This window comes from Brassica napus, chromosome A6 (assembly GCF_020379485.1).
Source record: "Brassica napus cultivar Da-Ae chromosome A6, Da-Ae, whole genome shotgun sequence".
Taxonomy (NCBI): Eukaryota; Viridiplantae; Streptophyta; class Magnoliopsida; order Brassicales; family Brassicaceae; genus Brassica; species Brassica napus.
In genome coordinates this window covers 12,974,164-12,988,277 of record NC_063439.1, presented here as the reverse complement: position 1 = coordinate 12,988,277, position 14,114 = coordinate 12,974,164, and the positions used below count along the sequence as shown (strand labels likewise).

Sequence of the window (14,114 nt, the reverse complement as noted above, 5' to 3'; positions counted from 1 at the left end):
TAACCATTCAGGGTATCGAACTTCGGTGATAAAACCCGCTTCGAGGAGCCTGTCGACTTCGTCGTTCACTGCTTTAGATCTTTCTGGACCGAGTTTCCGTCGCTTCTGTCGGATGGGTTTGAACGTCGGGTCGACGTGCAGTTCATGGGAAGTTACTGCGGGGTCGATCCCCTTCATGTCGGAGGTCTTCCAGGCGAACGTTGAAGCGTTGTCTTTGATGAAAGAGATGATCTTTGAACATATGTCGTCGGACAGGTAGACGCCAACTCGGATGATTTTCGTTGGGTCGGATTCATCGATTGCGACTTCGCGAACTTCCTCCTTCTGGGGGTATATCTTGCTGAGTGGTTTACTGACGGAGTTGACGAGGGAAGCCTGTTGCTGCATCTTTACAGTTGCAATCAGCAGTTCTCTCGCGGCTTGTTGATCTCCCCGAATCGTCTGTGTTTTGCCGTCTTTGCCGGGAAACTTGACGCATTGATGGTACGTCGAGGGAACGGCTTTCATGGAATGCAACCACGGTGTTCCGAGGATGGCATTGTAGGGTGCTTTGGCTCGGATGACGGAGAACTTGACGGTACGGGTTATACCACCTGCGTATACTGGAAGACGAATTGTTCCGATCATTTGCTCCGAGGCCCCGTTGAAGCCAGTGAGCGTGCGAGAGGAAGGCTTCATATCTCTCAAATCGACTCCCATTTTGTCCAGTGTGTCGCGAAAGATGAGATCGACCGAGCTGCCGGTGTCGATAAGGACTTTTGCGACTAGGCATTCTCCGATGTCGAGGTCGACGAGGAGAGGATCGTTGTGTGGCGTATGGATGCCCTTGGTATCCAGCGCCGAAAAAGTGATCTGGTGATCATTTTCGACTGGAGGCGGCCAGTTCTTGGAGGTGGTGGCTTGTCGTTTGTAGTCTTTGACAGCTCGAACTGAGTCGCCGCAAGGAGGTGATCCTCCCATGATTACGCTAATGTGCGGATTGCGGGTAGCTCGCATTGATTCGAGTTGCTTCCTTAAGTCGTCGGTTGTGTTCTCGAATTGAAGAGTTTCTGCGGGCTTTTTCTTTTTTGATTCGAGACGTCGTCGCAGATCGGACCCTTTTGAACGGTTGAGTTGGATTCGCAGGTCATCGGCCTTTGAATTGAGCTGGTCGCGAAGGTCGCCGTGTTGACCTATCCCCCTGGCGCTGGATTTTGAGATGGTCGCGCGGAGGTCGGCGCTTCCGACGTGTTCGTTCGTAACGTTCTTTCGCTTCAATAGGGTACGCAGATCTTTGTCTGTTGTCGGGGAAGTGAGAGATTGTTCGACTTTGCTGTTCAGTTTGTCGCGTAAATCTGATTGCATTGTCGAGGAGTCGTCGTCAGAAGAGTCACAAGGGCGAGAGAGTATGACTTCCACTCGTCGCCGGCGACGCGGATGTTCGTCTTCTGATGAGTCGTTGGCGGGGCCGACGTTGTTGACAGGAGTGCGCTCAGGGCTCGCTCTTTCCTCGCTAGGGGCCGTGTTCTGCTGAGACTTCTGTGCCTTCTTCTCCTTGTTCTTACTCCGACTTTTGGTGTTTTTCGGTGTCGTTGGAGAGGTGGGCATTTGAATTGTCCCGTTGGTAATTCCGTCGAAAAATTGCCCGATGAGGACTTTGCACTCTTTCGTATCATGGGAATCCCTTTTGTGGTAGAGGCACCATTTCTTTGGCTCCTCAGAGTTTGAACTCGCTGGTTCGGACGACTTTGATTGCTTCGAGGCGGAGTCTCGATCCCAGTGGTTCCAGGCTTTCTCTCGCGTGACGGCTGCTGTCTTTGGCGATTCCTCGTCGTCGACCGAGCTAACGTAGCCTCGCTTCTGAGTGGTGTTCCCACCGGAGGAGTGCTGGCGGGGCTCAGGGTGGGTGTCGTTTGTTCGGGCGGGTCGCTGTTTCGCTGCTGCTTCTTTTGCAAACTTTGCTCTTGTGTCTTCTTCCATGCGGATGAAGTTGTTTGAGCGAGCGATGGCGTCAGACACAGATTTCGTCGGGTATCGGTAGAGATCCTGACGGAACGTGGAGTCAACGTGCAAGGTATTCATCAGAGACTCGACAGCGATAGGATCAGGAATATCAACTTTCGAGACGATAGCCTTGAACTTTTCCATGAAGTCGCGGAGGCTTTGGCCGCTGGTATGAGTGAGGTTCCACAGGTCGGACACGGTCGTTTCTTGGTTGGTGAACATGATATAATTCTTCAGGAAGGCCGTCGAGAGGTCGTGGAAACAATCGACGGAGTTTTCTCTGAGGCCTGTGAACCAAGTAAGGGCCGGTCCCTCTAGGGTTTCGACAAAGAGTTGGCAAAAGCCGGCGTCTTTGTCTTCGTCGGTCAGATTTGCTCGTCGCATCGCTATGTTGAAGGACGTAACATGAGTAGAAGGGTCGGAGAGACCCTTGAAGGTTGGAAGACGAAGTTTCTCCATCTTCTGGAGCCGTACGCCGGTGACCCTTTGCGTGAAGGGTGTGCGAAGAGATTCCGCGAGTACGTGCTCGATTTGGGGCGCCGAGGTCGTCACCTGGTGGATCTTTGAGTTGATGTCGAGGACCGACTGTTTCAACGCGGCTAGCTCGCTTGCGGTGTCTGCGTTGATGTCGTTACCGGCGCTCAGGTTGCTGTTACCGGCGCTCTGGTAGTTGTTATCCCGCGCGGGTGCTACGTTGGTGGTTCGTTCAGTGGCGAACAGGTGTCGACGGTACTGCGCCGTTGAAGCTTCGGCGTTTGCAGCGATAGGGGCGAGTATTTTTGCTATCGCTGTGATTTGGTCGACCGCCGCCTTCTGCGCCGCTTCCTGTAGGGCGAGGCGTGCCAAGATGGTTTCCATGGACGCAGGAGGGGGTGGCGGAGTTACTGGTGTAGGCGTAGGTGTTACCTCGGGAGCCGGCATCACCTCGAGGGCTTCGCGCTCCTCGCCAGACGAAGAACTGTCGTTGCTGACAACCATAGTACTAACGTTACTTTGCTAAAGGCCCCACGGTGGGCGCCAACTGTTTGATCGGAAAACGGTGATAAAAGGATGTGGGTTTAACAAAGACGTTTTATTATGGTCGGAAGAGACGTTCAGTCGGTTACAAGAGAAGTAAAGAGAATGCGACAGAAGAGAAGCCGGTAACTCGATGAGCTACCGGAAAAGTACAAATAACGGCAAGATGAAACAAAGGTGAAAACCCTAATCTAGCCGCCAGATGTTAGTCAGATGATTTCGGATCCCCTTCTCGTTTCTCTTCCTTCTCCTTATATAGCCCTCTGATGTGTCGTTCTTGACCTAGCTTAAGTTGTCTTCGTGGGCCTTCCTTATTGGGCCGAGAGGCCTGCATTCGTCCGAGCGGTCGCCGAGCTGTGTGCCTCTTAGTCGGCGTCGCTCGACTCGAGATACTGTAGAGGCAAGCCGAGTAATCAACCGGTTTAAGCCGACTCTTCGAGCCATCGCTTTCCTTGGTCTGGGCCAGGCCTTCTATTCCTTGGGCCTTGTGGGATGATTAAATACATCCTCTACATTACAAATGAGCTTATCAACAGTTAAAAATTAAAATCCAAACTCATTGTCTGGGAAACATTTCTATATTTTGTAAGTAATTTCCAAACAGTTAATTTTCAAAAGTACTTTTACGAAAAAGCTATATTTTTCCTTTGAAAAGAAAAGAGAAAACTTTTGGAATTTTCCAAAGTCGGAAGAGTGATGAAGCTGCGGAAAACGACGAAGGCGAACGTGAAAGCCACAAACAGACTCACACACACACTCTCTCTCTCTTTCTCTCTTCACAGTTCCCAAAACATTTCGAAAATGCAAACCCTAACGCTCCTCGTCGTGGCTCTAACCATCGCCGGAGGAGCGGCTGCCTTGGGAGGAAACACCAACAACGTCTACTCGCCTTGCTCCGACACCAGAATCCAGAGATCCGATGGATTCACCTTCGGAATCGCCTTCTCTTCGCGTGCTTCTTTCTTCCTCAACCAGACGGTTCTTCTCTCTCCATGCGACCGTCGACTAACCCTCGCCGCCATGAACTCTCAGCTCTCTATCTTCCGTCCTAAGATCGACGAGATCTCTCTTCTCTCCATCAACACCTCTGCCTTCTTCCCTGTATACTCCGATTCTTTTTTTTTTTATTATTATTACTAATTTTAGTGATTAAATCAGAGTTTAGATTTTGTTTTTCTTATAACGACAAGTCAAACATGAGTATTTCCACTTTTGGTAACAAGTCCTTAATAGTTTCCATTGCTTGTCTTAGTGGATTTAATCGTCTTTTGTTTCTTGAATATTCCACTGCATTATGTTGACATTACTACACTAATTAGATTAGATTTTGATTCATGTCTCTGCTAACACAATTGTTATAAATATTTGCGGTTGAATAGAAAAAAATATATATCAGATTTGGTTTTTATGTGATTTTAAATTAACCCATGACTAGGTTCAAACATCACTGGCTTTACAAGTTGTACTTGATTTGGTTAATGCAGTTGGCTATAAATATATGTTGTTTTTGAATGCAAGGACAACTATGGTGGATATATGGTGGCTTTCGCTGGTCGGAAATATGCAGCTAGGTCTCCTCCGGCTTTTATTGCTAACTCCACCTACACCGTTACCAGTTTTACTTTGGTAGATCATCTCCCCTGTCTCAAATAATCTTATTATCTAGGCTCAGTCCTCCTCCAAGGACCTCTTGTCATGGCTCTGCATTTTGTTTGGAAGGTGATGGAGTTTCAGAAAGGCAGGCTTCAAAACCTCTTCTGGAAGAGAGACGGGTGTGCGTCCTGCAAGGGGAACTCCAACTTTGTGTGCCTCAACAAGCAAGATTGTGCTATCAGAACACCCAGCTGCAAAGGCCGCGGAGGCACTGTGGACTGCAGTCTCGGTATCCAGCTTGCGTTTTCCGGGACTGACAAACACTTGGCGGTTCTTAACTCGTGGTATGAAGTCGAGAACATGAAGCAGTATTCTCTTTACGGTCTCTATTCCAACCTCAAGAGCTCCCTTACCAGTCAGTTCAACAATTTCTTCTAAACCTTCCTTTTTTTTTTTTTCTTTTTAACAAGCTGTATGGAATGTAAGATGCAGAAATGGTTATGGTATGAACCGTAATGTCCCTTATTCAAGTCAATTCTTGTTTGGCTCAACCACACATTTGATTTTTAATCCGCTTACAAAAATCAATTCTCATACATATCAATTGGTTCTGGTTCTGGTTTCAGCAGTACTACTTTCTTTAAAATAACACACCCAAAGACTTCAGTTAAACCATCCAATTTCGATTGGTTCAGCTTTAATAGTCATACCTGTGGTTTTTTTAAATCCAAATCTTAAAAACGATTCTGCAAACTAAAGCTCAACTCAGATATGGAAAAGCAAAAAGCAAGAGATGCATTCAAATCAAATGTGTGTTCTCTTCTCAATTGAAACTTGCAGCATTCAGACAAAACTCTGGCAGCTGCACGCTATAACTTTTTGGTCATGTGACAATTACATGATTCCTATGACAACATTTTTTCTTTTCTCCTCAACATATCTGTCAAATTTTATAACAGCTTCTTCTAGGGCCGTGTTAGCCTCCTCTTGTGGCGTTTCCTGGTCTCAACTCAACACACAAATATATATGTATACGTGTGAATCAAGACACTGAATATGTGCTTCTCTTGATTGTAGCTATGATGAAGAGGCAAGGTTGGTGACACCAAAGTAAAGAGTCTTCTGGTTGAAAGCATTTATGGCATAATCAACCTGAAGGTGACCCAACGGGGACTTGAACCGTAGCCCATACCCGAATCCATACCCAAACCCCGGCTTCCCATGTCTCAACGACGGGTTTCCTTAAACCAAATTCCAATTGATTTCATCAATTTTAGTGTTCAAAACAAAAGTTCTGTATGGTTCAGAGGAGGAGCTTACCGGGGACAAGACGGCTTGAACCTAGGTCCGTTCCACAATCCAAGAAGATTGTTCCTTCTGTCATCTTGTTCTGCAAACAAACAAGGAAGCAAAGCTCACTTAAATGGTTTAGAATAAGAGTAAGGCAACAGCTCCTCATTTACCAAAGGCAATGCCAATTCTGTATTAGCAACGAGGCAAGAACGTCCGGATCCAACAGCGCCCTCACCATATCCACGAACACTGCCTAGCCCACCAATGGCAAATGCTTGATAAGGAGCCATGTCTCCTACAATTGACCCACCTGTCAGGCTGTCACAGAAAAATAAAATAAAGAGAGGAGGTCAGAAGAATCCACACCAAAGCCTCATCTACTTGTCAGCCAGTAGTACCTTGCTAAGAGAAAGGCCGGTCCCAACCTGACACCTTTTGATGCGACGAATTTGAAACGGTTGAAGATAAGCCACTTGGACACAACCGGAATACCTTGTTCTATTTGCATGCTGAACTGAAAAATAGGAAAACACAAGTCTGCTGGGATATTGAAACAGAAAAAAAAAAGAAGGTTTTTTTGGTGGGATATTGAAAGAGAAAGTGAAGAGCATCTTCTTACATGAGAAAGACCTTGGTCGTTAGCCTTTGCAAACCGGGATTCTTGCTTTAAAACGACCATACTGTCATGAGTATTTCCACTGCATAGGCAAAAACATATCTAGGCCCATGTAAATTATCAGTCTTATGCTAGGGATCAAGGAAACAAAACTCAACTCAACTCAAGTCAAGGTAATATCACCTGCAGGTTACAGGGAATCCATCCACGTCTCTCGTTATCAAACGTCCTTCATCGTTCATAGGACGCACATGCTGCACCAATATTACTCTTGTAAGTAGATGAACAATATTGTTCAAGGTGTGGAGAAGGAGAAGGTACCTCAAACTTAACACTGGTTGTGCTGCTCCACTTTGAACTCGCCGGCTCACTCAAGTCTAAACCAACTGCCAGTTTAGACAGATTTACACCTCCGCTTCCTGACCGGGAGAAATTGTCATATGGAGTTCCGTGGACTCCAATCTCAGGTGACAGAGAATGCTGTCACATTATTTTTGAAGCTATTATAAAATGCAGTTTTTGATATATATGTTTGTTTGATGATGGTTGAAACCTGTATAAAGAAGCACTGTTGGGGTCGCCATTCGGGTCTAGGTCTCCTAAAAGCCACGAGCACGTTGGAATCATACAACCCTTTATCCCACGATACATCAAGCTTCTCGCTTCCTCCAAACAAATTCGGATGCTTTATACAGAGGCTGCCAACATACAGAGACCACCCAAACCAACATTTGTCAGTTCTGCAGAGTCAAAAATTATCATTTAGAGTCAAAGAACTTGCCTGCCAATCACTAGAGAAAGAGGACTGCTAGTGTCCCTGTTAAAAAAAAATGATAGATTTTCTCAAGTAAGTATTGTTGATTAATGTTTTAAGTTGAAGCATATATTATGATGGGAGCAAACCTGAAAGTAGGGAACATTAAGGAAGTACAAAGCTTGTGAGTGAAATCCACATTCACATCAATCTTGGCTGAAATGCAATCAAACAGAAACAAAGCAATTCACAACCAAAACTGATAGATACTTCAATCCCATCATATACATCTTTTACTACTTTCAAAAACAAACACGAAATTCTTATTTTTTTTTAAAAAAAAAGAAAAGAACATGTTTTCCCTTACAAATGTATCTATACATAAATTATACAATCAGCTATGGTTGTGGCTAATTTTCACAATAAGTTCTCATTTTTTCAAACAATTAATTTGAGATAGTGTAGAACAGAAGGAGAACATAAGAATGGACCTCTGCCAGCGTGGATGCTCTTCTGAGCTCCCATGGCGATGGCCTAAGAGAAACTTCAAACATAAAAGAGAACCCAATACAGGATTTGGCGTAAAGAAAAACAAGCAATGTGGTTACTGTTTCTGATTTAAAACTGAGGAGAAAAAGAGGAATCTTTGTTTCGTGGGATTGCAGAGGATTTTGATGCCTAGGATGTGTAGACAAGGAAGGAAGTTTTGGTTTATCTCTTTCGTCTTTATTCTCTTCTGCGTTCTGGGCTTTATGCACGTGGGCCGTCTCTACTGTCATATTATAATACTAGAGAAACTCAAATGATTCATAGAAAAACAGTAAAAACTCTATAAATTAATAATATTAAAATCTTGAAATTTTATCATTTATAAAGATATTAATTTATAAAAATTTATTTATTTAGATTTCCTATTTTGAAATATATTTATTCTAAGATAAGAAAATATTTGATTTACTGTATAGACATTAACTGTTATTTTTTTGATATTTAACATTTATATTAATTATATTATATTATTTGGTGTATATAATATATACTGCATAAAATTTAAATGTTTTTTAGATATAATATTACTAAATCTCATCAAAACTACATTAAGTGGGGCTTATTGGATTAGGGATTTCATCAAATTTTAGGATTTTGCCAAATCTTCTCTTATTGGATTAGGTATTTATAAAAAGTTCTACAAATCCTCCCTTATTGAATGTAGCATTTATAAAAACCCTACCAAATCACCTCTTATTGTAAAATATGGATTTCATCAATGAGATTTATCAGAAATTATTTTAGATTATTGAAAACTATGATTTACTCTTCAAATCCAATAAAAAGAATACCATCTAAAGAGATGGAATTTAAGAAAAAACAATTATTTCATATTTGGGACAAGAGAACGGATCAGAGAGAAGCACTACGGCTCCAACATCATCCTCAAGTCACAGCTCTAGAACAGCTTCCTCTTCTCCATCCCTGGTATCCTCGCTCCCATCTCCGGCGTCACTATCCGCGATCTCGATCGACTCTCCACCAAAACCCCGTCCTCTACGTCACCTTCCCTCCAGGGTCGAATAAACCTTTTTGGAACGATCTTGTATCCGAAGAACAGATACTTGTCTCTGCAATTCTCTAGGTGGCAAAAACGTCTTATGCGATAACTATTTTGATAACATGAAAATCATGGTGGATTGGGACTAAAGAGGAAAACCCTGAAGAAGCCCGTCTTGATTTCCCTGAAGAATTGTCTCAGGCAGAGCAGACTGAGTTTGATTTCCGAGGTGGTGCAGGAGCAGTAGCAACAGCAGCTTCGGTTAAGACGGTTGCGATTCCTGAAACTGGTAGCTAACCAACGGAGACAGAGACAGACTCACCTGAAGTTGAAATGGAGGAGCTTTTGTCTGATGATGGAGAGTATATGGCTGATAAGATTCAAGTTACACCAGTTCAACTAACTCAGGTTCAACAGTCTCAGAGAATTTCTGGCAAGAAGTTCAACTTTGCAGATACTTTTCCAAAAAACTCTTCAGGTCAAAGTGAACTAGTTAAGACAATACATCTGATGAAGAAGATGGAAACCTGTGTTGGAATCTGATTTTTCAATAAAAGGTCGTGAGGAACCTCAAGCTGATATTACTATTACATCAGCAGGCAAGTTGCTTAATGAACTTCCAGCTAAAAAGGAAAAAACAATCATCAAAGACGGTAGCTCGTTCAAGCTACTGTAGCCAATATATTCAAGAAAGCAGAGCAGAAAACAGCTGGTCCTTCAAAGAAGAAATCATCATCGAAGGCCTAAGTTTTGTACTTTCGAGAAGAAATAGAGGTATGTTGTTTCTTGTGCTGTGAGAATGAACAAATCAAAGTGCGATTCTTACACTGAAATCTGAGTTCAGTAGAGGAACAGTTGATTATATATATGGTTTGGATCTGTCTAACGATGGATTAAGTGGTGTTATCCCATCAGAATTGGAGTACTCTCAAAACTACGAAGCCATGAATCTATCTCACAATTTCTTGTCGAGCTCTATACCGGATATCTTCTCAAAGCTGCTGGACATTGAGACCTTGATCTTTCTTATAACATGTTACATAGAAACATACCTCTTCAGCTAACAAACCTTACTTCTCTTGCGGTATTCAAGTCTCATGAACAATATATCAGGTATCATTCTCCAAAGAAGACAATTTAGCACCTTCAACGAGAAAAAAACTACATAGGCAATCCTCTTATTGGCGGATTACCGACAGAGAGAAGATGTGAAGGAGCACATAGGGAGCACATAACAGAGGAGAAATAGAAGAGTTGGACTTTTGTTTGAACTCTGCAACCTATCAAAAAACGTTTTAATTTTTTTTCACCGTACGCGCAATCGTTACAAGACTATATTTCTTTATAATGTATAGTAATATCATTTGATAATATATGTTTTAATATAAACCTAACAATCAGATTACGATTTTGTAGTTTAGTGGTTTAAGTTTTTGTTAAAAAAATATTAAAAAGATTTTACCATATCCTACCAAATTCTCTTTTTAAATCTCCATCAAAATCATTGAATTCAACAAAACCCTCCATCATAATCCTTGAATTCAACAAAACCCTCTAAATCTTAAAATCTTGAAAACTTTCTCAAATCCCTAATTCAATAAGGCCCCCTAAGTGTTAAGAAAATATGCAAGTGTTACAAAAAAAAAGTTAAGAAAATATAAAATAATTCTATTGTGAATATAAAACAAATAATATAATAATAGGTTCTTACTTATATAAAATATGTATAGATATAAATTATTTATTTATAATTTTAATGAGACCATATATTTACATAAAATTTTCCAACCAATTATTATCATATTATTTTATCGATTTGTGCAAATTTTGAACCGGTCCAAGTTGGGACAGACGAAATTTATTAATTTATAGAGATTATTAATTTATCGAGTATTAATTTATAGAGTTTCTAATATAGTAATAATTTACGCATATGTTTTTTTTTTTGGTAAAATGTTAAATTATTATACCAAGATTTTCAAGTTTTTGACAAAAGAACATAGAAACAAAATAGCAGAATGCAGTAATTAAAACTAAACAGAGCATCTAACCAACAGCAAACCGAAAGAAAACAGATCGAACCCTGAAATTAAACCGAACTCCAACGGAGAAGTGAAGGCTCTTAAACGAGGAATGAGTGGAATGGCCCATACAGTTGCCGCGAACTACCGGAAAGAAAGGCGCCCTCAAACCTTGAAACACACGGCTCCTACAGCTTCTGCACCGACCCCCACCACAACACCTGCGCAAAGAAACACAACTCGGACTCACAAGCTCATCCAATATCCCTCACCGGCAGCACGAAGCGAAGTCCATAACCAGCAATGCCGTCGTTCGAGGAGGAGGGCCAGAGATTGCTGCCTCAAACACTCCAACCCGGGACCGTATACACTCCTTTAACCCAAAACCCGTATAGAGTAACGGGACTGGTTAGGCACAACTGCCTCCGGAGAAAGGACCATCAAACTACCAAGGAGACCGATAACCCAACTGAAGCCAGTCCGCAAACGTCGGACCCAAACTCCATCACGCAGCCAACCGTCGAGAAGATGACTAAAGGAAAGAGAAAGGAGGGCTGAGCGCCACACCGTCAAACCTATTTCGCCTTCGAGGAAAAATCAAACACTCCACCTGCCAACAAGTCGACACAAACGGAGGAGACCATTCCAATACACGCCGCCACTGGAACTAAACCCTAGGTGAGACGACGACCCACCAAAGGATACACTCCACGCGCTTCTTCCAGAGACCACCGGAAGACCGAAGAGGAAAAGAGAAGCAAGAGATTGGCAAACCCACATGCTCCAATCCGCACCTAGAAGTCCCACCGCACAGCCAAATGCCACACCGTAGAAGAACCAAAGAGGATTTCTTAACGACTCACGCGCCACCACATCTCGAAGAAACACAGCCAGAGACAGAGAAAAACCCTCGGACAGAGACCCCTCAACAGAACTGAACTGAGACACGGCGGAGGCAGAGACCGTCCTCAAGCCTCGCCTAAACCACCACGCACGCGCCAGATCTATAACAGGAACCGCCGGATCTGAACCAAGGAGGACCCGGCTGCGCTCAACCCATAACCGCAAACAAAGAGAGAGACGACGGAAATAACAAGAGGAACGGAAGGAGAAGAGAGGAGAGAAACACACAGAAGCTCCGGCGACTACCAGAAAGGACACGGCGGCCGCCGGGGAAGACGAAAACCCTAATTCAGAAACCTTATGTAGAGAGAGGCGAGAGAGAAAAAGAGGAGAGAGAGCGCTTTCCTTATTCCAAACCTTTCCTTACGCATATGTTAATAAAAACTATTTAGTTGAATAACAATTGTTTAAAATGAATAAATTTAAGGGCAGTTCTCTCAAATAGCATTTTTATGTTTTTTTTTCACCCAAATAGTCATCAAAAAAAGAAAACAACCAAAATAATCTATCTTTTTTTGAAATTTTTAATAGTTATTTTTTAAAATTTGAAAAACCACCCTCAAAATACACCACTTAATTTTAAACCCTAAGTCTTGATTTGTAAATCCGAGGATGTAAATGTATATTTACCCTTTAATAAAACATATTTTGGTCATTTTTCTTATTGAGAGCTATTTTTTTGTGAAAATAAACTAATAACATTATCCTAGAGAGTTTTGGGAAATTTTCTCAAATTTTTTTTTAGGTTTTTGTCAGCAAAATAACTCTCAAAAAATGAAATGACCAGAATAACTCCTTTTTATTTTGAAACTTTTAATATTTATTTTTTATTTTTAAAAGTTTGAATCCCACCCTAAAAAATCCACCTCTTAACTCTAAATCATAAATCTAGATTAGTTAATCATAGGATATAAATGTATATTTGCCCTTTAATAAAACTTGTTTTGGTCTTTTTCACATCAAAAGCTATTTTTGCGAAAATAAACTAAAAAGGCTATCATGTAAAATATCTCTCAATTTAAATAGACAGAAAAGAATCACAAAATACCATTTACTAAAAATATAAAGACAAATATACATCTATGTATATTAACTATACTGAAATAAATAAACATATTTTATTTCAAAATTTAAAAAATAACATCTAATATTTTATAAAGTTAAATTTTCTTTCAATTTTTTTTTGTTTCTGAGTTAAGATGTAGTCATTTTAGAATGAGATTCCTATAAATATAATTAATATATTTCCAAATTACAACAACTCTGAATTTTGTACAATATGCCCATACAATGTAACATTTTATAAATGGTAAATTAATTTGTCCTAAAATATGTAATTAACAAATTTGTGTATGTTATATTACACATTAAGAATAAAGATTTTTCCTAATAAGAGACAACTAATCACATATATTGTCCATTTCCCACAATATCATTTTGACACTTGTGGACATTGAATACCTTTACTTTTTATCAAAATTCATATCAATATATTGAACAAAACAAATTAGGAAAAATATGAATTTTGATATTAACATACATATACATTTAACAACAACTAGGTGATGAGCCGCGCAAAAGCGCAGGTTGAGAAAATGCGGAGAGTATAATTTATATGCAGATAAAACACTTTGTTAATATTTATTTAAATTAAGGGACAAAACTATATGCACTCCTATAAAAGCTTGCATGTAATAAAACAACCTATAAACTACCGAGAGGTTGAACCTCCGACTGAAAAGAAAATTACATATAAACTATTACATGTTTCATGTTTCTCAAGAGCTGAAGCTCAGAAGATCGGAGAACTGACGGACCAAGGATTATTCCTTTTAAGCTCATATCAACTAATCGCAGGTTCGTCTTCTGGATTTATACGTGCTGTTGTAAATTGATTCTGCACCGAAGGCATAATCAACACAAAACATAAAATGATTCTGCACCAAAATAAGTCGACATCGTATCTAACGGTTTCAGGTTAATTAAATTTATATGTTAAGTTTTTAAATTGATTAAGTTAGGTTAGTTCTTTATTCTTGTTTCTTAACCGAAGACACTACACAACTAAAAATAACACATTATTATAGTTTATTTCTGTCAAGATAACTTAACAGTAGATAATCCTCAATTCAACTCGAAGATAGAAGGCTAAAAACGCAGAATCATAAAAATAGAAAACATCAACAACACATTGCAAAAAAAAAAAAACTCAATTATTCAGAAAATATTTATTCTTGGGTTCACCAACCAATATGATTGTGTTGTTTTTTATCCGATATATTTTATAAAAAGAAACCGAATCTTGTAAAATTATATTATGTTTTTAAAACAAAAAAAAAATAAAAAAAAAATAGTAGTAACAAAAAAAAAATATTTTTAACGTTG

General features: G+C 40.6%; 2 protein-coding genes and 1 pseudogene across 3 annotated transcripts; 2 read left to right on the top strand and 1 right to left on the bottom strand.

The window, feature by feature from the left end:
* Positions 1-3,665: 3,665 nt before the first annotated feature.
* LOC106347692 lies at positions 3,666-5,197 on the top strand. The gene is made up of 3 exons (XM_013787283.3): positions 3,666-4,101; positions 4,519-4,626; positions 4,720-5,197. The coding sequence occupies exons 1-3, from the start codon at positions 3,697-3,699 to the stop codon at positions 5,029-5,031; spliced, it is 825 nt and encodes a 274-aa protein (XP_013642737.2). The 5' UTR covers positions 3,666-3,696; the 3' UTR covers positions 5,032-5,197.
* A 168-nt stretch (positions 5,198-5,365) lies between these two features.
* Positions 5,366-8,007, bottom strand: LOC106347691 (outer envelope protein 39, chloroplastic). 2 transcript variants are annotated; one of them, XM_013787282.3, is made up of 11 exons: positions 7,748-8,007; positions 7,406-7,472; positions 7,284-7,319; positions 7,056-7,200; positions 6,824-6,982; positions 6,686-6,756; positions 6,506-6,584; positions 6,285-6,400; positions 6,057-6,204; positions 5,914-5,983; positions 5,366-5,834 (listed from the first exon to the last, which is right to left on the bottom strand). In XM_013787282.3, exons 1-11 carry the CDS (start codon positions 7,779-7,781, stop codon positions 5,671-5,673), a joined length of 1,089 nt encoding a protein of 362 aa, XP_013642736.1. In that variant the 5' UTR covers positions 7,782-8,007; the 3' UTR covers positions 5,366-5,670. The 2 variants fall into 2 exon arrangements, with proteins under 2 accessions (XP_013642736.1, XP_013642735.1); XM_013787281.3 differs by lacking the exon at positions 7,284-7,319 and having other exon boundaries at positions 7,056-7,242.
* LOC106350270 lies at positions 7,855-9,716 on the top strand (annotated as a pseudogene).
* The last annotated feature ends 4,398 nt before the right edge of the window (positions 9,717-14,114 follow it).

Excerpts from the sequence above, each read along its gene's own strand:
- LOC106347692 (XM_013787283.3), top strand. The coding sequence starts at position 3,697 with ATGAAGCTGCGGAAAACGACGAAGGCGAACGTGAAAGCCACAAACAGA. Across the intron at positions 4,102-4,518 it reads ACACCTCTGCCTTCTTCCCT|GACAACTATGGTGGATATAT; the intron begins GTATACTCCGAT and ends TTTGAATGCAAG. Across the intron at positions 4,627-4,719 it reads CCGTTACCAGTTTTACTTTG|GTGATGGAGTTTCAGAAAGG; the intron begins GTAGATCATCTC and ends TTTGTTTGGAAG.
- LOC106347691 (XM_013787281.3), bottom strand. The coding sequence starts at position 7,781 with ATGGGAGCTCAGAAGAGCATCCACGCTGGCAGAG. Across the intron at positions 6,205-6,284 it reads CCGGCCTTTCTCTTAGCAAG|CCTGACAGGTGGGTCAATTG; the intron begins GTACTACTGGCT and ends TTTCTGTGACAG. Across the intron at positions 5,835-5,913 it reads TTCAAGCCGTCTTGTCCCCG|GAAACCCGTCGTTGAGACAT; the intron begins GTAAGCTCCTCC and ends ATTTGGTTTAAG.